The sequence below is a fragment of the Pipistrellus hanaki genome (genome assembly GCF_964339955.1).
Source record: "Pipistrellus hanaki genome assembly, chromosome: 6".
NCBI lineage: Eukaryota > Metazoa > Chordata > Mammalia > Chiroptera > Vespertilionidae > Pipistrellus > Pipistrellus hanaki.
This window is the reverse complement of record NC_140508.1, coordinates 31,324,646-31,348,734: the sequence shown is the minus strand read 5'-3', so window position 1 is coordinate 31,348,734 and position 24,089 is coordinate 31,324,646. Positions and strand designations below refer to the sequence as shown.

At 44.8% G+C, this 24,089-nt stretch overlaps 1 protein-coding gene across 3 annotated transcripts in view; it reads right to left on the bottom strand.

Annotated features, from left to right (window-relative positions):
* Positions 1–292: 292 nt before the first annotated feature.
* The window catches only part of DNAAF9 (dynein axonemal assembly factor 9), a 128,398-nt gene continuing 104,601 nt past the window's right edge, over positions 293–24,089 (bottom strand). For all 3 annotated transcript variants that reach the window (XM_084886863.1, XM_084886862.1, XM_084886864.1), the window contains 9 exons: positions 22,638–22,675; positions 14,139–14,274; positions 11,416–11,502; positions 8,476–8,582; positions 8,093–8,167; positions 6,098–6,303; positions 5,447–5,512; positions 4,238–4,331; positions 293–3,735 (listed from right to left, as the gene is read on the bottom strand). In XM_084886863.1, coding sequence (XP_084742989.1) covers positions 3,623–3,735; positions 4,238–4,331; positions 5,447–5,512; positions 6,098–6,303; positions 8,093–8,167; positions 8,476–8,582; positions 11,416–11,502; positions 14,139–14,274; positions 22,638–22,675 — 922 coding nt within the window. In that variant the 3' untranslated portion in view covers positions 293–3,622. The remainder of the gene's footprint in view (positions 3,736–4,237; positions 4,332–5,446; positions 5,513–6,097; positions 6,304–8,092; positions 8,168–8,475; positions 8,583–11,415; positions 11,503–14,138; positions 14,275–22,637; positions 22,676–24,089) is intronic.

The window sequence follows — 24,089 nt, the reverse complement described above, 5'->3', positions numbered from 1 at the left end:
GTGTTGGAGATGAGGGTGGGGGCCCCTGTGGATGCGATGACTCACAGGGACCTGTAAGCCTGGGATGGCTTTTCTCTGGGACCCCGGGAGTGTCCACACCCAAGCCAGGGTGCTTTCTCCACATAGAATTTTATTCTGAAGGCCACTCTGAGGTCTGGGGAAGGGGGTGGGGGCAGCAAAGAGGCTTCTGGGGGAAGCAGAGGAGAAAGCACCCAGCCCCAGGCTGCGGGCCATTTCCTCAGTCCCACCCAGGACACCCTGGGCTGGGTCTAAGGGCCAGGCACAGTGACGGTTTGTTCAGTGACGGTTTATTGGTCCTCAGCATTACATCTGTTACCAAGGTCAACTCAGATACACAACTGCAGGTAAAAACATGTAAAATAATATAAAAATAAATTGAAGGCTACTTTAATATATTTACTGAATTAAGTAGTGTAATAAATATTATAATAAGCAAAAAGCTTCAATCACACAATTCAGTTTCACTGAAGTTACAGTAGTGTTTGTAAATGAGTTTAAAATTTAAGTTACAAATATTAAAGCACTGAAAAGCTATAAAAGTGAATTTTGGCACGTAAGTGAGCTCTTCTTCTGTCATTAGTATTTGACAACCTAAGACAATGAGGAAGCCATTTCTCACCTACTTTTGAGGTACAACTATCCAACTAGGTCAGCAACATGCTGGAATGAATACTTAATAGTTTACAATCTTTGAGTTAACTTTTCCCTTTCGAGAAGCCTGAAGAGCAACTCAGAGCTTATTACTGTGCAAAAATTCTCCAGAATCCTAATTGAATTTAGGAGGGAACTTTTTCTTGTGACCTACAGGGCCTGTGTGCCGGCCTGAGGGCCCGAGGTCAGAGAGCCCCAGGGCTTAGGGGAGCCAACGTAACTCCTTGCCAGCCGCCCCTTCCCAGGGTAATCCCTTTTCTCCAACTTCTGCCTCCTCCCTCCAAATAAAATAAAATAAAAAATAAAATAAAATATCCCACATCAAAACGTAAAATGACCCATAACTTCAGCGATTTTAACAGTATCACACTCACTCTGGGTGATATAAAACTGAAGCTGCTAACAGGAAAGTTGGCAAAAAGCATGCCAGCCCCTGGAGGACTTCTGCCTGCCCCTAGGAACCCTCACCGATGTATTTGCTGGGTCCTTAGTATCCACTTCTAAGGTCAAAATCCAAAACACAGTGTCATGGCCCTTCCTCGCGGGGCAGCCAAGCCCCCAGCCTCCGCCTGGAGGAATCACGTGGATATTCACAGTCGGAACCCAGAGGCCCCGCAGGTCCTGGAAGAGGCAGGGCAGGAGGACGCCCCCCGCCTCAGTCCTCAAAGAGCTCACACCGTGCTCGTGCGCCTCTTCATAGGGCACGGAGAGTGCGCCCCAAGGAGTGAAATGCCCTTTCACCTGTGTGCCCCTTCACACTCCTGAGCAGGCTGAGTGTCTAAGGAGGCCTTAGCCAGTTTTGCCGTTTGGCTTTTAAACTTAACGTTTTGACTTTTTTCAATCACAGTTTCATATTCTGGTTGAGGTAATCAGTTTTCCCTCTCAGAGGGGCAAGTTGGTGAGAGAGCATTTCTCCGGACAATGGTCAGAAACAGAGACCACCGCGTAAGTACAGCCCCACGCAGTGGGAAGACCCGCTGCCATGGGCGGGTTCCGACCCCTCTTTAAAAACTCTTTTGTGCAGCAGCCAGGAAATGGCTCGAGTTCCAAGATCTGGAGCTTTCATTTAAAACTTCACAGCAACCCACCTGGAGGAAACGGCCCCACCCACCCCACCCACCCCTTTTCTAAGGCTGCTCAAGTTTGAGTTTTTAAAAAGAGCTCGGTAGAGCTAAAGGAAGCTACAAGTAACTCATTGCTTATTTAATCAATTGCACTTAATATCTATGTTATTGATTCTGGAGCAGAGGAAGTCCACTGTGAACCGCACACTCTGGCCAGCCAGACGTGACGGGCTCCCAGACTTGGGCTCCACACTTGGGGCCTCGTCAGCAGCAGCTTCGGGAGCTGGGACTGGAGAACATGAGTCTTTTCAGAAGCTTTTCTTCATGCAAGATTTCTTACTCAGTAGTACTGGAGTTTTGTTCGTTTGGCTTCAAATACAAATTGTTTTTTCCTAATACAAATATGTGGTACCTGGTACCGACAAGCCCATACAATTGCTTTAGTACTTGCATGCAGGCCTCTGTGTGACCAGGCACACTGACCACATGTGCTCCATCCTTTCTGACTCTCCTCTGCACCAGGGGTCTTTCTCGAAAACCCCACTACATTACTGGAAACTGCTGGTTTCGCCTATGTGCTTGTTCCTAAGGCATGCAAAAACAACAACGTGAAATCAGAAAGCATTTACAGCCTGGGCAGCTGAGGCGCTGAAGTCCGAACAGACATCACCTAGTACCAGTGCCTGGGACCTCCCTTGCTTCCACACTAGTTCTGGAGGTCAGCACGGGACATACCTGCAATCCCCCTCTGCTTTACGGTCCACTGAAAACAAAGCCAGTGGAAGGAATCTAATTTGGACATTGGAATTCTTTGAAATTCCTGGTCCTCAGGAGCCCGAAAAATCCAGGGCCAGGAACAATGCTCGGGGGCACCAATTTCCTGAAGTTTGTGGCCGAAATCCAGACCTTCCCTGGCGAGGCTGGGGGGGTGGGTGCTCGGGACTGAACCCCATCCAATGACACCCTCAAAAAAACGGTCAGGACCTAAAACTGAGCAGTTGCAGGATTCTCCCCTCAACAGTGAGGCAGAGCACTGCCAGGGAGCCTTCAGCCGCCGGTATGCTCTGGTCCCTGAATTAGGCAAACCGGAGTGATGCCAAACCGGAGTGATGCCAAACCGGAGTGATACCAAACCGGAGTGATACCAAACCGGAGTGATGCCAAACCGGAGTGATACCAAACCGGAGTGATACCAAAAGGGCACTCAAAACCCACCCTGAGGGGACTGCTTGTGTCAGTTGAAAGCTGCACACTTCCGAAAGGCAGGTCGCCTTCCAGTTTAGTCTGTAAGGACAAGCCCCTCATTTCAGAACAGCTACTGACCTCAGCCCAAGCTGACTCTGGGTTGGGCTGGGGCAGAGCTTGTGCCATTTCCCCAGGACTGGCCCAGGGCAGCAGGGCCAGCTCCCTCAGTGGGAGGAGCCTGATCAGGAAGGCAGGCCCGGGGATAAGGCTCCTCTGAGCACTGCGTTGAGGCCTGAGGTCTGTGGTGGCCTGGCCCTCCCCAAGGGTGGCTCCAATTTGGGTAGCTAGGGTTCCTTCTGCATCCTAGCGGCTACTCTGTGCACTCCAAATGCTTCCCCCACCTGCACACAGTGCTTCAACAGCCCAAAGGGGATTCTGTGAGAGACCTAGCGGTCCTGGACTGCCAGCACACACACTGCAGTCCTTGTCTGCACCTGCTCCACGAGGACCCCTCCCCCCACATCAGTGGTGTAGGTGATGCTCTTCAGCACTGCAAAGAGAATAAAGACAACATGCACTCAAGCCAGCACACAAAGGCCAAGGAGAACAAAGACAGCCCCTCTTTGGGAGGGGCCTCTGGAGGAACTGAGGCTAAGACACCCTGTTCTGTCCATCTTGAGTGGACATTCTGCAGCCTTCCTCTAAGGCCTCTGCTCGAAGAGATCGTGATATTCCTGCTGCTCCAGCTCCCGGTTATACTTTTCGATCTCCCGGTTGGCTTCTTCCACATAGTCATTCATGAACTGGTCCATGACTGGCAGCTCATTAAGGAAGAGAGCCGTGAGCCTGCCCTGGCCCAGAGGGATCTGTGGGCAGGTGAAGGGGGCAGGGGGCCTCTGAGGTAGTAAGTGCACAGAGGGTTTTTATACACTGGCAGCACCAAAGCTACAAAGAATGCGGCAGGGGTTGGCGCAGGGTCCTTCATGAGGTCTTAGACCTGCGCCCTTCAGCTTTCATTAGCACACAGCAGATTCTCACAGATTAACTACTGTAAGCAGGCCCCATCTCCAACATGTAAATTGTGACCTTGATAACCACAGAACTGAGGATGTCACCACAGCTGCATCTGAACTACAACTCACAGGATTATCTCAGCAAGCACTGAGTGAAGAAGAAATTCAATTGACTTTAAGAGGCCCTATGGTTTAAAGCTCTCAGAACCCAGCCTGCTCCAGAGCGGGCTGCCTCACCTCTAGCAGACACTTTCCTTATAGATAAGCTTCCAGACACCCCCCGGCCCCAGATTCCAAGGATACGTGGGTGAAAATCAGTCTTGTCACCAAAGAAATTGACAAACTGGGTGCCATTATAAAAGTAGCCTGCAGGTAGGGGGTCCAGGTGGCGTTTAACCTACAGGGAAAAAAGAGTCCTGTTAGAATTATCTGACCACTTTCTATCGTTCACTCATTCATTAAAAACAAAAACAAACCGATTATTCTAGCAAGATAGCCCGCTCCATGGAGGCGGTGTGTCCGGGAATTAGCACCTTCCCACAGCAGCTCTCGGGCAATGACGACAGAGGTCTCTAGGCTCAGAGGGGGGCACTCTGGGCGTCCCTGTGAGAAGACTCTGGTTGTCCACAGTGGTCCCGGCTAGATAAAATACTCGTTGTTGGCTGCCTCCCCTTCCTTCTCTCTGTTACTTTCCTGTTTCCCTATTCGCATCTCCTAGAATCATTTCCAAAGTAAACTACTTGCACTCAACCTTGTTGAAGGTCTGTCTCTGAGGTGCCCATGGTGTCCTGCCCAGGAGCACCCAGGTTGGGCCTGGATTTGAAGGATTCTCCTCAAGTCCAAAGCAGGGGCTCCTGGAGTCTCAGAGCACTCTCCTGTCCGCCTGCACATTACTGGGATTGGTGACGTGGCTCATGTTGGGGCCTGTGTTCCTTTTAGTCTTTGTCTCCAAACCCATCAGGAAAAGGTTCCTGTGAAGGTAGGGACTGGGGCAGAGGCTGGGAGTCAGCCTGGAGGTCAAGTGGGCTCATCAAGGGGCTTCTTGTCCTGGCCTCAGGACTCACACATTACCCATGAGCAGCTTCAGGATCTAGATCTAGTTTTCCTGGGCCCTTGCTGGTTTATGTAGACCAGCGGTCCTCAAACTTTTTAAAGTGGGGGCCAGATCACGGTCCCTCAGAGAGCTGGAGGGCCAGACTATATGAACTACTAATCCCTACTGTAACACCTTGGCTGCGCTCACTGCCCAAAAAACCTGGCGGGCAGGATCAGACTCCCCTGGGGGCTGCATGTGGCCCGCGGGCCGTAGTTTGAAGACCCCTGATGTAGACCAAGGGGATGGGAAGGAGAGAATAACTTCTTCAGCTTTTTGAACAGGGTGACAAAACAGGGCTTCACCTTCTTCACATACCCAGGTGACACCAGAAAATCCCAAAGGATGAAGCTACACAAGCTTGGAAGGACAGCCTTGGGATATGGACGGGCCTTAAGCCCCCAGGGCAGGGTACTCACATGGATGTTCCTGATCTCCTGCTGGGTCAGCATCCCCCTGGTCTTCAGGGCTTTCCTCTGAGGCTTCTGTGCAGAGATGGAGGGAGGGGTCAGTTAACTCCATAACTCCAGTGTGTGTGTGTGTGTGTGTGTGTGTGTGTGTTTGGGCTAAAGATGCTTGTGTACATTTACAGAAAGCCTCTCTTCCTAGGCACCTGTCTCCAGGGTCCCAAGCTCACTGCTATCCAGTGAGTCTTGATTTGCAAAAGGATCTACCCATATCTTTGTTGTTAATTTCTTTCTAGAGGGAAAGCCCAAGAATAGGTGATTCTGGGCTCAGAACACAGGAGAATCTTGAATTAGTTTCAGCCAAGAAATGACAGTTTGACACAGAGTCCACATGGAACAAGTAGGTTTCACCCAGCCCCTAGTTAGGTCACCTAGTAACTCCAGTCTGCTGTGGAAGCAGAATTGGAAATGTCTGTGAGAACAAGTCTGCCTTGAGTTTGTCAGAGTGACTGCCTTCCACTCTCTATGTGTCCCTGAAAGTGCTGGCTGAACGAAGTGGGGAGGCACCAGGGAGACTGTGAAGGGATTTTTGCCTCAAGGCCAGCAGCAGCTCTGAGGTGCTAGCCACATCTGTGCCAAGTCTGTCTGGGCTTCAAAAACTACCTGCTTAGCACACTGCCGTAGCCAGTCCTTGACACTTTCTTCCTTCAGGGAGCAGCCGATGAACACGAGGTAACACTCCTGTTGCCCGCTGCTGTCCTGAGGTGTGCCTCGGGAGTTGGGTGGTGGCGTGGGTCCCTCCAATACAGGCACAATGCTCAAGGAATTGGCCAGAGTATTGTGGCAGACCTCCATGGTCTTCTCAGAGTCTGCAAGAAGACATGTCAGTCCCTGAGACGATGCCCCAAAAGAATAAGGCTACACACGAAGGGTGACGCAGGGTCTATGGTTGAGGACAGAGTCATGAGACATGTTCAGGAGGGAGAATTGACATGATTGGTGGCAAGTTAGAGAGGATGAGCAAGAGAGGTTGGAGTAGGTTGGTTGATCAAGTGATCAGGTGGAATCAACCCAGAAGGGACTATAAGAGAAAGGCCCCCTTCTGGAGGGGTGGGTCTCAACAGAGGCCTGAGAGGCCAAGGGAGGAGGGCGTGTCTACAGTACAAGTGCTGTGGGGGGGTCACCTGGATGGGAACAGAAAAGAGGGGACAAGGTTTACAGGCTGAGAAGCTGGGCTATGACTGACAGGAGACATGAAAAAAGATCAAGGTACCTCTAAAAGGCAGGATGAGAAAGGGGTCCAGAACAACATATGTTAACCTTGAACAAGAAAGGGGTCAAGAGTAGGTATAAAGAAAGAAAGGAGCTGATGATGGGGGAGAGGAAAGACAAAAGCACTAAGACCCCTGCAGCAGGTGGGGGGTTGTCTGTTGGTGCCTTAGGGAAGTGGGCTTGAGCAAGGGGCTTAAAGAGAGGGCCAAAGTTTCAAATTCAGTAATAATATAAATTAGTCCAATGGTACAGGTTAAAGACCATGAAAGATTCCTTTTTAAAGGTTACATTGTCTAATGCTTCCATCTGAAGACCCAGATGGGTCCATGCTTACAACTCTCAATGGTTCCCTGTAGCAGAATTGATGGTTGCCTGTCCAGCAGACCTCTCTTCCTCCAATACCAATTCCCCATGGGTCCTGGATCCTGGAAGGCATAGCAACTCAATTCTGGCCAAGGGGAGAAGTCTGCTGAAGAACTGGGAGGAGGCACTTCAGCAAGGGTGTCTGCACTGATAAAGATACCACAGGAAGAGCCAGCATCTCCATCGGCTGGATGTTGTGTCTGGATTTGACACCTAGACTACAGCACTACCTGGCAACCATAGGAGTGGGTACCTGGCAACCATAGGAGTGGGTACCTGAGGATAAGCTGATACCAAGAATGGAAGAACACAGAGACACCCATTACCTGGGTCCTCAGTGGCTTTGATATGCAGCCTGACCTCTTGCTTCTTGGTATGTAGCTGACACCTGCTAGTTAGACAACCTAACAGGCACAATCCCTGCCTCCCCCTAAGCCCCAGAGACAGTAAACCCTTTTTGGTTCCTGGAGTGTGCCTTTTTTGCCCCAGGTCCACAGCACATGCTGTGCCTTTTCTCTGGAACAGTCTCCTCTTTCTCAATGTTGAGTTGAGCAATTCCTTGTTTTGAGGCCTTCTCTGACGCCAGCCCAGGATAGACCAGGTTTGGAGGGCTCCAGAGTCTAAGGCTGATAAATAGGGCCTACTGAACAGAAGGGAGAAGGCAAGTAACTTTGACAGACATGGATCAGAAGCTGGATATCTCAGTGTAGGGGTAGCTCTAGAAAAGTGATAGGTCTAGAAAGAAACCATGGGTAATGGTTTGAGTCTCTGGAACAAGGAAGTCAAGGAAGTCCAGGAGCTGTGAGGAGAGGCCCTGGGCAGGCCACCCAGGGGAAGGAGGACAGATCCTCCACTGTGGAGCAGAAGGACCTGAAGGAAGGTAGGCCCTTGGCAGAGAGGGGTGATTGGAAAAGTCCAATGGCATAAGGCCCAGAGGGGAGGGTTTTGGAGAGAGTCTGCAAAGCACCAGTAGAGGTTCTGAACTCCAAAGTGCAGGGCTCCCAAATCCAACCCCCCAGTTACCTGAAAACTTCACTTTGCCCAGGATATGGTAGATGTTTCCAGAGAAAGGACTCGGCTTGATGGAAGAGTGAATTGCTGGTGGAGGAAGAGGACAGGATTGTTACCCACGTGGGGCAGAGGCCAAGCTCAGAGTGGCAGTGCTGGGACGGTTAGGGACTAGGAAGGGATCTTACTCTAGGGTCCTGGGTTCATGGATTCTACTCCCGCCCCCCAATCCTCCCCAGTGGCTCCAGAGGAGGGGGGGTTCCTGCATTCTCAAATCCCTCTGCCTGTTTTCAGACTCAGATGAAGAGAAGAGACAGCATAGAGAATGGTGCCAGGAAACAGGGAAACGCTTGGTGTTCTTTTCCTGGGGCCCGGGACATGTCCCAGCCAGGGCTTACCTTTACATTTGGCCACAAAGCGAGTCTTCTCCAGGGGACGACCAAACCACACACAGATCTGAACCATTAATGGAAAGACTGATCCAGCATCAAATTTACCTTCATACCTTAAAAGGTTTAAAAAATTGTAAGTACAACAGTATTATATAATACTTTGGAATGAACTACATATTATCTATCCTGTAATATTTGAATTCTCTCTTACTTGTACACAGTTTTGTGTAGAATACATTTGTTTAAATGTATATATGTTTCTTTCACCTTGAGGTCGGGAAGAATGATTTACCTCTTTAGACTAGCAGTTTCTCGACATCAAAGACCCCTTCGGCCTTTGAAGCCAGGCAGTGTCCCACCTGAGACGAGGGGTCCTTCCTGGTACCCTTAGAGCTCTTCCTCAGGACCTCACCCCCTCTTTCAAGGCTCCAACCATGCTCCATCATTGCTGAGGGTAGCTTAACAGACTGTATATTTGGTGTGTACACTCTCTCCAGAAGGAACTAAAGGGCAGAGGAAGCTCTGGACTATTTTCTCAGTTTTGAGTATAGCAGACATAATGTTGCCACAGACTCATTCAGAACATGGCCATATTCAGAGCACTTAAAAAATTTAACTTTTCATTATGGAAAACTTTAAACACATGCAAAGGTAGAAATCCCATCAACTAGCTTCCAAAGTGATGGAAATGTCATTTCTTCTTTTGTATTATTTCCTTCAGATGAATCCTCATGATTGAAATCAGTCCAGAAGAAGGTGTAACCATCTGATGAGTAATAATTTATACTGCCCCTGGCAGTAGGTGAGCATTCCAGTTTCACAACAATTCCCCAGCAATGGTTACTATAGATATTTTTTGGTTAAATGCAATATTATCAATCAAAATAATAATGAGGCATCATTTTACATTTTGAATATTACTGACGTGGAATTGCTATCACGGTTGCCATCTGTATTTGGTCCTCAATGAATTGTACACATCCATAAGGTGTGGGCTATTTTTCTTAACTAGCCAAATAAGTTTCTCAAATATTATATTAAACCTCTGTCACATTTGAAGTAATCATTTTCCTTTAGTCTATTGTACTCTCTTCTTCTTTTTAAAAAACATGATTTTATTGATTTCAGAGAGAGGGAGAAAGAGAAACCTCAATGATGAGAAAGAATCATCAATTAGCTGCCTCCTGCACGTGCCCTATTTGGGATCGAGTCCATAACCTGGTTATTGAACGGTGATCTCCTGGTTCATAGGTAGATGAGCCATACCCGCTGGGCTGTATTTTCTTATTAGTTTCCTTGGTTTTAAAATAGCAACTATAGTTTTGAATTTTATATTGTTGAAAGTATCTTATCCTTTGTGATTTCTTAAAGTTGGGTAGTAGCATAACATTTTTGCAACACTGCCATGGTCTTTTTTCTCTCCCTCAACCCAGACAGCCATTTGGATACCATGAGTTACTCTGGCTTCTGTGCTCAGAGCCAGAATCCTTAATTTGGAGGGGGATGAAGGAAGAGGGAAAGGTTTCCTCCCAGGCTAGAAACATGCCATTCAGGGCGGTGCGGGGCCAAGGAGAACAGAGGCCATGAAGGCGAATGGCTAAGAATCTTCACAGCTCAGAATGAGAGCATCCTGGAGCTGAAGTCCTTTCACTAGGAGGTGGTGGCCCTGACCCAAGGAAGGAGCGGAGTAATGTCTAGGGATGAGTAGGAGGAGTCTGATGGCTGCCATCTCCTTAAATGACTAAGTTATCTGAACCCAGGAAGGAATTAAGAAGGGAGAGCCTGAAGGATGATTTAAAAAAAAATCTTCCTTGTTGAAAATATTACATATGTTCCCTTCCCCCCAACTGATCCCCTTCACCAACCTATTGTCTATGTCCATGGCTTATGCATATATGCATACAAGTTATTTGTTTGATCACCTCATACTCCCCCACCATCCCCCACCTTCCCTGAGGGATTTTAAGGCTCCTCCATCTCTAATTATCTACAATGATTGATTTTCCTGCTCAAGGGAAGGTTTCAGACTCCACACTCACAGAACCTTCTAATGAGCTCCTCATAACCCAGCTCTTTCCTGGACCAGTCTGCCTTAGGAAAGTGCACCTGGAGCTCTGTTCACGTGCCCAGAAGGAGTCAGCATGGACTGGAGGAAGGGTGGCTCCCTAGGCACCAGGTGCGGATAGAAGAAGTCTCAGGCCAGGCCCTTGGTGTGGGCAGCAAAAGGCCCCGCACCTGCAGCCACCAGAGGAGGGTTTCACCTCAGAAGCTCCATCTCTTTCTTCTATCTAAGATATAACTGTCTTGTTCAGGAAAATGGGATGATCCACTTACCTACTCTATAAGTATGATATGATTCAAATCAAGTATGGTATGACTAAAAGACTAAATTTTTATTCATTTACATTTTATTAAATAGACAAAGGTGGCTAGTGGTTACCATACTGGAGTGTGCAGTCTTAGAACAATGTGTGTAAGTGCTCCTGAGCTGCTGGTATTAGTATGATTACAATGCTCCGTGTACTATCTTTCCTTCTCTTCTCCCCTCTGGAGGAGAAGGTCACAGGCTGGGAGGCTGCCAGGACAGAAGAAATATCTTCTGGGCCCCATCGGCAGGGAGCTCACCTGTCAGGAAGGAATCCCAGAGGACTGACTATTCTCAGGAGTGACTCTTTATTCCATATCTTTCCTTTCCCTCAACATGCAGCAAGGCTCCCAATATGGAGCCCAAGATGGGGGGCACTAGGCTCCTGGGAAAGCCAGCTGCTGTTGGGACATGGCAGGCCCTTCCAGCTGCCATGGACACCTTTGTATAGCACACCTGGTATTCCCCCCCCCCCTCCCTCTCCCTCTCCCTCTCTCCCTCTCACTCCCTCCCTCTCACGCTGTAAATAAATCATTGGGTTTACAAATAAATCTTAGCTAATTTTCAATGATGATACTTGCCAGCCAGGGTACATTAAATATCGAGATCGTAGCATCTGAGGACTTGAAAAACTGTTTTCTGCCAGAATCAGCTCAATGTCTTCATTCCTTTGAAAACATACAGGAAAAAACCCCACACAGATTAATTAGGACTATCAACCTTAACCTGCACATTTGCTTTCTTTTTCCACTGTCCCCCCCACACACATATAAGCAACAAACGCCTGCATTTCCCCCCCTGTTATTTCACCCTTAAGTATTTCAGTATGCATCTCCTAAGAACAAGGACACTCTCTTACAGAACCACAATACGATGATCACGCCTGAGGAATTTAATACTGTGGACCAGCAGCACTGGCATTACCTGGGAGCTCATTAGAAATGCAGAATCTCAGGCCCCATTCTAGACCCACTGAATCAGAACCCTCATTTTAATAATCCTCAAGAGATTCATATGCACATTAAAGCTGAAGAAGTATTGATTTAATATACATCCATTTTCAAATGTTCCCTTTCTGGGGGGTAGGGAGAGGCTCACCAATCAAAATTACAATCTTTATTTTCCCTTAATCTGGAACAATTCCTCCAACTTTTATGTGAGTTTGTTTCTCATGACATTAACCTTTTTGAAGATATGCCAGCTGTCTTGTGTCCCATGACTTAGATTTGTCTGACTGTTTCCTCATGATTAGATTCAGGTGAATATTTTGGGCAAAATTAATACCCAGGTGATGTGTCCTTCCCACAGCATCAAAGGACGGAGGCGTGGCATGCCAATCTGTCCCATTAGTGGCCTTGCTAAGTTGAACCATTTGGTCAATGTCATGACTACAATACCCCCTCTTCCCACTGTGAAGGTACTTTCTGTCTTTGTAAGTAGTAAATAGTTGGTGGAGTGATACTCTGAGGTTAGAAAATATCCTTTTCCTCAACAATCTGTCAACTACTGAACATCCACTGATGATTTTTGCCTAAACTAAGTTATACCAAAGGTTATAAGATGTTGACTTTCTAATTCTAGAAATCCATATTTATTTGTTAGCATTTTCCTGTTAAAAGAGATTTTGTATCCTGCCCCTCTTCATTTTTTTGGTATCACATAGACTCACTTTATTCTATGTGCTATAATCCATTATTATCATTATTCTTTCTCATGTTCAAGTTGTCACAAATTTGGCTAAAGACAGCTTCTTAAGATAGTTCCCATATCCTTTTGAAATAGCTACAAAAATATTTGCTTTTTTGGCATAAAATGTACCTGCCCTAGACCTGCAATCAGCCAATTCTCCAAGGAATCCTGATACCTGACAGTGGATCGGTACATAGAAACCAAGATCTAGAAGTAGAAGTATTTATTGTGGGATTAGTATTTCTGCTCCCTTTCAATGGAAAAACTTGTAAATATACCCTTTTAAAAATAATAAATTTATACCGAGTTCCCCCAAATTCAAATCCAACATTTACAGGGTTTCCCCTCACCTTTCCATTTCACATTTATTATTAATCGTACTGGAGGATATTTACCCCCATTGATTTCTAGACAGAATGGAAGGGAGGGAGAGTGACACAGAGAGAAACATTGATGTGAGAGAGACACATTGACTGTTGCCTCCTGTACATGCTCTGACCCAACCAGGGATCGAGCCTGCAACCAAGGTTGTACCCTCGACTGGAATTGAACTGGGGATCTTTCAGTCCATGGGCCAAAGCTCCAACCACTGAGAAAAACTGGCTAGGGCCATATTTATAATCTCCCTTCTCTATTCAGTGATGTTGTTTGGAATCAGGATACCAATAGAAGATTATGCTCAAAAGTTACCTGAATTAATTATTTTGTGTGTGTGTGATTACAGATGGTTTCACTTTTTTGTTTGTATTTAGATTTTTCCCCTCCTTGTTGGTTTCATTTAATTTTTGAATATGTAAAATATTTGCATTGCTCAAAAGTCGAAACTAGCCCTGGCTGGGTAGCTCAGTTGGTTAGAGCATTGCCCTGATATGCCAAGGTTGAGGGTTCAATCTCCAGATTAGGGCACATGCAAGAATCAATCAATGAATGCATAAGTAGAACAAATCAATGTTTCTCTTTCTCCCTCCCTTAAATCAATTTTTAAAATGTGAAAACTAGCCCAGCCAGCAAGATTCAGTGGTTAAGTATCAATCTATGAATCAGGAAGAGGTTGCAGTTCAATTCCTGGCCAGGGCATATGCCTTGGTTGGGGGCTTGATTCCCAGTTGGGGGCATGCAGGAGGCAGCTGATCAGATCAATTATTCTCTCTCATCATTGATGTTTCTATTCCTTTCTTATTCTTCCTTCCTCTCTGATGTAAATAAAAATATATTTTAAAAAAGTGAAAACTATATACCTTTTAGTGTCCTTACTGAGCAAACAAAATTGCTATACAATCAGATGCTTTCGTACACACACATACAAAGTCACCAATCATCTATTTTTAGTTTGAAATTTGGACTCAAGTCCATGAAGTAAAAAGATAATTTCTCTATGTCCTCTATGTAATTTTTCTTACATGTTAACACAGGAACTTGAGAAATTCTTGACTTCCATTCCTTAGTGGACAAAAATGTGGATGCATTAAAATAAAATGTCTCAAAACAGGACAGGATACTGACACATAGAGCACTTCTATAATTGCTCAGGACCCTGTGGTGCATTGCCAGAGTGTAGCTGCTGCATCTGAGAAGGTGCCTGCTCTGTGGGGGGAAGGGAACGGGATAAATTTACCTGGTGACAATCCCATTTTCTGCAAGAATGAAGGCTGCGGTAGGATTGGCAGCCCTGATGAGGCTCTGCAGCTGAACGAGGAGAGGGTGCCTCTGCTCCATGGTGTGACTGGTGAACACCACATTATTCACCAGGCCTGGCAATAAAACCAAGAACAGTTCAGCCTTCAGAGACCTGACGGACTGAGGGCTCACACCAACATGGGCCCTTGCTCCCTCCCCTGATTGTCCCTTCCAGTAGCCCCTTGTATAGACACCCCGGACCCTCAACACCAAGAGACACAACCATCATTCTGTTCCCCTTTCTGCCACTTCTTGGAGTGCATGGCCTCAACACTGTAGCTGCCTAACTTCCTAATCTCCTATCTTCTTTTTCAAAATGTTTTATTTTTTATTGATTTTGAGAGAGAAAGAGAGAGAGAGAGAGAGAGAGAGAGAGAGAGAGAGAGAGAGAGAGAGAGGAGAAGGGAGAGATAGAAACATCAATGGGCTGCTTCCTGCATGCCCCTACTGGGGATTGAGCCTGCAGCCCAGCCATGTGCCCTTACCAGGAATCAAACTGACCTCTTGGTGCATGGGTTAAAAAAGTTCAACTACTGAGCCACACTTGCCGGGCCCTACTATCCTCTTAATTCTGCTTTCTAGCTGATATCCTGAGCTTCATCAGGGGCCCTTTCTGCATCCCCTGTACTTAACCTCATCAGGAAAGGGTGCCAATGACCTTCACCAGTTCAGACCACATTTTCCAGGCACTAACCATGTACCAGGTGTTAACCAGTAGGTTCTCAAAGTGTACAGCCGAGAAGGAGTCACACACATAAACCCACAATTGCAAGGTAAGTACTAACACAGATATTCACATAATGATACAAAAAGAAAGAGGGGCACATGTAATGACAGGTTGTGGGGTGGGCCATGATCACTCCAAACCTTTCTGTGAAAATACAGAAATAAAGTCCATAACACCAAAGAGAATTTGGAAATCAGGGAAGTTACCACATTCCACCATGCCAATAAAATTATATCTCTCCCATATTCAGTCCTATTTTTATATAGTTAAGATCATAGCATATCTACCATAGCATATCTTTCTGCTGTAAAGAACATTTTACATTTTTTAAAAATATATATTTTATTTATTTATTATAGAGAGGAAGGGATAGAGAGTTAGAAACATCGATAAGAGAGAAACATCGGATCAGCTGCCTCCTGCACACCCCCTACTGGGGATGTGCCTGAAACCAAGGTACATGCCCTCAACTGGAATTGAACCCCGGACCCTTCAGTCCTCAGGCTAAAGCTCTATCCACTGAGCCAAACTGGTTTTGGCAACATTTACATATTTTATTCAACCACTTTATTTACTTTTTAATACTGTGAAAATTTAGAAGATATACAAAAATAGATAAAACAATGCAATGAACTCCCATGTGCTCATCACCAGGAGTCAAGCATATCAACACTTGGCTAATTGTATTCCTTCCATACCATGCCCCTGTCTTTTCTTTTTCTCCCTGCTCCCACACTGTGTGATTCTGAAGCCAATTCCAGATATCCTATTATTTCATCCAAAAATATTTCAGTATATATCTCCATAAGATAAGAACTCTTTAAAAGTGATTAACAATAATTTTTTAAATATGAAAAGTATGATCTGTGCTCAAGTTTCTATCTCATGAATGTTTTATTAGAGCTAACTTTTTGAACCAGGAACTAAAGTACATATGTTATATTCATTGATACATCTTATAATTCCCTTTCAATCTATAGTTTCTCCTGATTTCTTTGAAATTTATTGTTGAAAAATTTTATCCTGTAAATTTTTCCCAGTCTGAATTTTGCTGATTGTACCCCCATAGTATTGCTTAACACACTAGCTGGATCTCTTTGATAGATTCAATTGTTTTTATTATAAGCTAGTTTAAAATTTGTTCTTTTTTTTTTAATTGAAAAACAAGTACAGACTCCCATGTGGGGAAAAGGAAAGAATCTCACAGCACAGACTCCCACGTGAGGAGGAGGAAAGAGTCCCTCTTGTTGTTTTTTTTCCTAACCTCTTAATTTGAATGCTTAATTTACTGTTTAAAAATATATATATATATTTTATTGCTGAGGCTGGTTTGGCTCAGTGGATAGAGCATCGGTCTGCGAACTGAAGGGTTCCAGATTCGATTCCGGTCAAGGGCATGTACATCGGTTGCGGGCACATCCCCAGTGGGGGATGTGCAGGAGGCAGCTGGTCGATGATTCTCTCTCATCGATGTTTCTAGCTCTCTGTCCCTCTATCTTCCTCTCTGTTAAAAAATCAATAAAATAAAGATACCGATGAGAGAGAAACGTCGACCAGCTGCCTCCTGCACATCCCCACTGGGGATGTGCCCACAACCAAGGTACATGCCCTTGACCGGAATCGAACCTGGGATCCTTCAGTCTGCAGACAGACGCTCTATCCACTGAGCCAAACCAGTTTCGGCTTAATTTATTATTTTAAAATGTTATTTCTTGTTTAGTAATGTAATAACCTAGGATATATGCTTTCTTTTGATTTGGTATATAAATATTCACAACAAATAGTAGATGGTATCATTTATCATTACAGATTGCTCTTTTAGCCTCTCAATTTTTTTGGCCAATTCAAACTTGCCATTAATAATATTGCCTTCTTTCTTTTTGTTTGCATTTGTCTGTTATGTCTTTCCCAATATTTTATCATCACCCTTACTAAGTTTTAGATACTTCTCTTTATAAAGTGCTGCATAACTAGATTTTATTTTTGGTTTAATCTGAGATATTTTTCCTTTTGCATGTTTACTCCAATTATAGTTATGCCACTTTGGTTCTGTCACCTTGTTTGTATTAGATTGTTTAACCTTCAGCAGTATAGCCTTTGCATTCTTTGATTAGTGGAGGGATTACAATCTTTTAGATCTTATGATAGCAATTCTAACTTTTAAAAATAATAGATCTAAATAACTATTTCTTATAATGTCACATTTAGACAGTGTCTACTGACTTTCTATTATGACAGATGCAGAAGCTGGCATATACTTAAATTCTCCCCCATCATATTCTGGTTGATTACATTAATAATTTCAGTTCCTGCCCTGACCAGTGTGTTCAGGTTAGAGAGTCAACCTATAGACCAAAGGATTGTGAGTTCAATTCCCAGTCAGGGCACATGCCTGGGTGGTGGACTTGATCTCCAGAAGGGTGTGTGCAGGAGGCAGCCAATCAATGATTCTCTTTCATCACTGATGTTTATATATCTCTTTCCCTTTCTGAAATCGATAAAAAAATTTTTTTTTAAAATCTACTCCATCTAAAATCAGTGGAAAAATATCCTCAGGTGATGATTAACAAAAAAACAAACAAACAAAAAAAGAACTCCCAGAAAACAAAAAATAATTTTAGGTCCTCTAATGGATACTTTTATATCTTTAAAGTTTATAACTCTTTATAACTTGATTTAACAACTTAAAACTTTATTGACCTCCACCATTGGAAGATGTAAAGAGAGTTCTCTCTCCTGCTGTCTTCCTAATTTAAAAAAATATATATTTTATTGATTTTTCACAGAGAGGAAGAGAGAGGGATAGAGTTAGAAACATTGATGAGAGAGAATCATCAATCAGCTGCCTCTTACACACCCCCTACTGGGGATGTGTGGACCAAGGCACATGCCCTTGCCCGGAATTGAACCCGGGACCCTTGAGTTTGCAGGCTAACGCTCTATCCACTGAGCCAAACCAGTCCCGGCTAATTTTTTGTTAGATATAATTTCACTTATAGGTTTTAAAGATTTTTAACATTTATATTCAACTTTGTAATACAATTATCAGAAGTGTTATTGTTAATTCTATAACTAAGATTTTCCTGGCAGGTATGGCTCAGTGATTGAGGTCACATGCCTGGGTTGCAGGCTCAATCCCCAGTATGGGGTGTGCAGGAGACAGCTGATCAATGATTAGTGATTCCCTCTTATCACTGATGTTTCTATTTTTTCTCCCTCTCTCTCTCTGAAATCAATACAAATACATTATAAAAAAAAGAAAAGAAAAGATACATGCCATTTAACCTCCGAAGGCAGCTGCCATAGCAGGTATGGTATGGGCACTCACATACCAAAATATATCCCACATAAAACTCTAAGCAAATCCCATTCATCAAACAGCCATCTGAAAGGTTTCTAAGACTATGGTATATACATACTTTTGGTATAAAACTCAAAGTACAAAAAGGTATTCAGTACACAGTTTCTTCCTCCTTCCTCTGCACCCTGAGCCCTTGCTCCTTTCCCAGAGGCAAGCACTGATAACCAGTTTTGAGTAGGCTTCCTCAGACAGTCTATGCATATACAAGTATATAGGAATAATCGTATTAAAAAATAATCACATTAAAAAAAAATCACATAAAAAAACAAAAAACCCTCACCAGAGGATATTTTTTCCATTGAAGAGAGAGAGGCCTGCGTCCTGGGGGCCGGACAAAAACCAGTGCCAGCAGCCAGGGGAAGGAAGGCCTATTGCACGAATCTTCATGCAACGGGCCTCTAGTTTTTAAATAAGCTTCTAACACACTCAAAACCTCTACTGCTTCCCTAGCCTGTCTCGCTCAGTGGATAGAGCATCGGCCTATGGACTGAATGGTCCTGGGTTCGATTCTGGTCAAGGGCATGTACTTTGTTTGCATGTTCTTCCCTGGCCTGGGCCCTGGACAGGGTTCATAGAGGAGGCAACCAACCAATTGATGTGTTTCTTCACATCAATATTTCTCTCTGTCTTTCCCTCTCTTTTTCACTCTCTCTAAAAATCAATGGAAAAATATCCTCGGGTGAGGATTAAAAAAACCAAAACACCTCTATTGTTAAGGTCTCCATGTAAGACCTAGTTTTGGTAACAGCACATGATTAGAAATTCAAATGGAGAATATGTTAGCATTTTGTTTATTCCATTTTAAAAGGTTCCTTGCATGCCATTTCTGTTCAGAAGCTTTAACATTAAGATGGAGCATCTTCAACCTATACAATTTTGTTAACCTGTGTCAGCACAACACATTCAATAAAAAGAAAAAGATGCACCATCTTCAGCCAGCGTGTCAGGGAAGCCTGCGATTGAAGGTGACACTGGTGGTGCCTGTGTTCCCTTCCCCATTTAGGAAGGTCACTCTGGAGACTGCAGGGGAGACAGGAAGGACAGCCTGGTGAGCTAATGCCAGAACCCCATGCGCTGGTGCAGCCACAGGAAGTGACTGGGGCCTCTGGAAACAGAGTGAGGCAAGGTGAGGAGGCCAGGCTCAGAATGTGGCACAGTGGGAAGCAGGCAGGGTTCTAGAAGGCTCAGCACATTCCGGAGATGGCAGATACAGAAGCCGGATGCTGCAAGAGGCCTGTCAGATTCCCAGGGGTAGAAGATGAGAATAGCTGTGGTGGGTCTTGTAGTGAGGAGCCAGGAAAGGCTCAGTAAAAGCTAATAAAGATCATAGGATTCTGTCTAGTATCTTCTTGGGCCAAAGAAACTGGAGTCAGAGTAGTGCAAACATGCCAACCTAAGCAATGTATACTACCAAGGTCCCAAACAGGCCTGTCCCGTCCAGGAAAAGGTGAGAGGTATTCTGCCTGAAGTACTGTCTGCCTCACAAGTATCATCATAGGCAAACCCTGTGGGGTTGGAATTCTAGGTCAAGAACTGGACATAGAAGAGGAGCTTTGCTTTATAGAAACAAGCAAAAGGATTATGCCTAGCATTCCTTAGGCCAGCTATGCAAACTGCCACCTGTCAAGAGGAAATGCCATCTGTGCAGCAGGTGCAGCAGTTATCTGGAGCTCAGGGTGAAGAGGCCATGGTGGGTGTTTCATTTGGCTTGGTTCAGGAGCTTCCTTCTGTTTGTACCAAGGAGTGGATAACTAGATTTGGCCCAGGTCTCACAAGTCTGGCCCATTCCCAACAGTGCCCAGACATCTCTGAGGTCTATCTGACCACGCTAGTCTGGGCGAAAGACTTTCAGTAGCCCTGGAAAAAACCAAGTTCACCTCTTTTATCTATCTATAGATACTTCTAAGAGCAGTGCCACGTTAGTAAAATGTGTCACTCTGCATTCAAGGTAACAATATAATGGGCCCTGCTAGCTTTTTAAGCACTGAGATTATTTCCTAATCCTTATATTTCTGTAATACACATAATCTTGGGACTCCAATACAGTCCTTTTCTCATTGTAAGTAATCCTTTGCTGTAAAAGCAATGAATCAGGGAGCCTGACTCATGAAAAGGAGCAAAGGGAAGCAATATGCTCCCTTGGGACATGAAGTGTTTGTCTACTGGTGTCAGATCCCACCTCCAAGGGAGCTACTAAACACTGAGGAGAAAAATACAGTTGACCCAAAACAACTTTGGGGTTAGGGGCATTATAGCAAAATAAAATCTGCTTATAATTTAAAAAAATCGATTTCAGAGAGAAGAACGAGAGGGAGAGAGGGAAACATCAGTGATGAGAGAGAATTATCGATCAGCTGCTTCCCACATGCCCATAACTGGGGATCAAGCCTGCAATCCGGGCAGGTGGCCTAAGAATCGAACCATGACCTCCTGGATTATAGGCTGATGTTTAACCACTGAGGCACATGGGCTAGGCTACATATAACTTTTGACTACCCCAAAACTGAACTACTAATAACCTACTGTTAACAAACAGTTATCACATATTTTATATAAGTATTATATACTGTATTCTTATAATATAAGCCAGAGAAAATAAAATGTTATTAAAAAATCATAGAGAAAATACATTTACAGTATTTATTGAAAAATATCTGCATATATGCAGATCTGCACAGTTCAAATCTGTATTGATCATGAGTCAACTGACCTTGCCTTTTATCCCCTTTCCTCATCCCCCCAGGCCCCCAAGCAAAGCAGCCCATGCCCATGGTGAGCTAGGCCAGACCAGTCCACTAGGCCCAGATGCGAGGGGAAGATATTTATCAAGGCACTGTCACTGCACAAGCCACCTGGAGTTCAGAAAACAGCATATGTGGCCACAAGATGGACTGCCCATATCTGATCACATCCCTAGCCTTATAGAATTTGACACAAGTTGCCTTTGAACACTGAATTAGGAGAAGTGATATTGAAATATTCCTACTAAGTGCCAGAGAGAATGCAATTTGTCCTGTAATATTACTCAGGTTCATGAACAGTGAAGACAAAGCACCTGCCCTTTGCCAGGGCAGCCCAACCATCTGTACTTTATGTGCAAAAAAAAAAAACAGGCGGGCACTGAGAGAGAAAGTGTCAGGAGCCAAGGACACGAGGGTGGTAATAATGTGGTGGGCAGGAGCTGACTACAGCCCACGCCTGTGGCTTTGATGCTGACTACAAACATGTATCTTAGGACCAGACAGCTCTCCTTGGCTATCTTCCAGTTCTTTGTTTTTTCCTGTGCTTTCTATTTCAAGGACAGGCACCACCAACTTTCCTAATCTCTCAGCTAGAAACCTAGGAGTCATCCAAGATATCTGTTTTCTAACTCATGTCCCATATGTAACCTATCATCATATCCCACTGACCCAACCTCCATAAAAATCTCCTTAATCTCTACCTGGGGTAGATACTGTGAGTATCCACCTCCATTCTACTCAATTGTTGGGGTGAAATGCCTGTAAAGCCACAGGGGCCTCTGGAGGCGGGACCTGAGACTCCTGGTGCAGCCGTCCAACTGCATATTCTTCCCGCCAGTGACCCGGCCTCCTGCCCTGTGCAGCACCAGCTCAGCTGTTTCCCAGAACAACATCTCTGGATCTCTGTATGCTCTGCTGTCTCCGCTCCCTGTGGACTGGCAGTGGGCTCAGCAGGGCAAAACTCTGCTGGGGACACCGACTTATTTCTTTGTCTGATATCTACTTGCTGGGCTGGCTCAGGAAGCCCAGAGCCCAGGTCTTCTGACAACAATGAGCATTTTATCACCACTACAGGAAACTTAGAATTTATTCTGGGTCTCCAGGCACCATAGCTAATATGACAAAAAAGTGCTGCTTCTAGGGTTCCAGACAGTAAGACAATGCAAAGTTGAGTGTAACCTATAGGATGGGTGGATTTTTCTAAATGCTACCAAGGAGGTATGGAAAATTCCAGTGTATGTAGGGGGAATATTAAGGGAGAAGGTTCTATCGGGCCATACTCTGCACTCATGGGACAGGAGAAATGCAAGATCTTGATGTTCCAGTGGCTAGGAATACCTATTCAGTCCACTGATATTAGTTGGAAGGCAAGAGGCAGATTTAAACCCAGCTCAGGAAAGGTGTTGCCATGGCAATATATCAGTATTAAGAGAACAACTCTGGAAGAAATCTGCCGATCAAATATAAAAATAAAAGATGTCAAAGTTTTCCCTGTAGCAATGTATTTGTTTTAGATTTTAGAATGATAGGTAGGAGCATGAAGAACTGTCTGTTGCATCTAAACAGAATCTGAAAGTCATGCAAACAGGAGTAAAGCCCATTGCTTACCTTGTGAACACTGGTCAAGACATTTCGGAAAGAGAAATCTAGGGAGGAAAAAAAAATATTTTAAAACCATAATGTTGGAGTTGTCATTATTTCCCACAAAAATGAGCATATCCCTGATACCTAAGATGATTTACTCAAGGGGCAAGCGGCAGGAAGCACTGAGCATTAGGATAGCCATGGCTACACAAGAGGTTTTCACAGATTTGAACCAAAACAGGGTTCCTTAAACCAGGAAAAGTCCCTACGTGGCCAACTCTTGGTGGAATGCTGAAGAGGGGATACCTACCTGAGCATGGCCAGTCTCTAGACTATAGGAAACAGAAAGAGAACTAGATTTTTTTTTTTAAAGGTACTATCTTCATAAAGGGGAAATTTAAGGAAAATGAGAAAAATTACAATCACTCAAGGGGCTTTCAGTACCAAAGTTGCTATGTTTCCTTCATGTGCACACTAGAATCCTGTTTCCCCTTTAATCCCATTCTGACCCCTAATAGTGAATGAAAAACAGGAAACTGACTGGATCACAACTGAAGCAGGTGAGGGAGACTGATCCAAAGTGTGAGTTAGTTAATAACTGTAGCTCTGTAGGAAGTCCCAGAGAAAATCCCATACTCTCAGTGCTTTAAAACTCCTAAAACATCATAGTGCTCTTCTCAGGGAAGAATAGTAACACTAATGAGAATAGCTGTCTTTTATCGTACTACAGGGCTGGGCCCTATGCAAGCAGTTCACATACACATACACAATTTTGTTCTGCCTTAAGAGCTGAGAAGAATGGGTGTATTATGACTAAGCAGTCTAAGCACTTTGCCCAAGGCCACACATGAAGCTAATAAGTGGGAGGGCTGATGCAGGGACCCAGGTTTGCTTGGCACCACAGAGCTCCTGTTTTCTTTCCCTGCAAGTGGGATGCTTACTGAAGCCACACTTCTGAACTGTTTCTGGCCTGTGTGGCAGGTAATAATGCTGTTCAAAACACTGGAGGGATTTTCCTTGGTGGTGGCAAGAGTTCATTTTTCTATTTGATTTCTAAAAACACCCAGGCACACATCATTTGGAACCGAATTTGGTGGGTGAGTGAGCTAGATTAATACTACTTTTTGGGCTGCTCTTGCCTGACTACCTCATGGGGTCTGAATAATTGCAAGAAGGAACCCCCTGTGCGCTCTGAGCAAGGTCAAGAGCCCTAGAACATCCACACCAGAGTCTCCCAAGAACTCACTGACTTCCCTGCACTCACCGTTCACTGAATGCCCTCTTTCCCTATAGCAAATACATTGTTAGAAAGTGTCTGTACCCAGCAAGTGCTTGTGACCTGAGAGTACATGCCCTAAAAGGCCCTTCTTAGCACCCTGCTAGCTTCTCATAGCTAGGCATTTTAGATAGGATCTGAGAGGGCCTGGGGTCATCAAGCTGCTCCCTTTAAGCATCTGCAAAGAAAATATTCAGAAC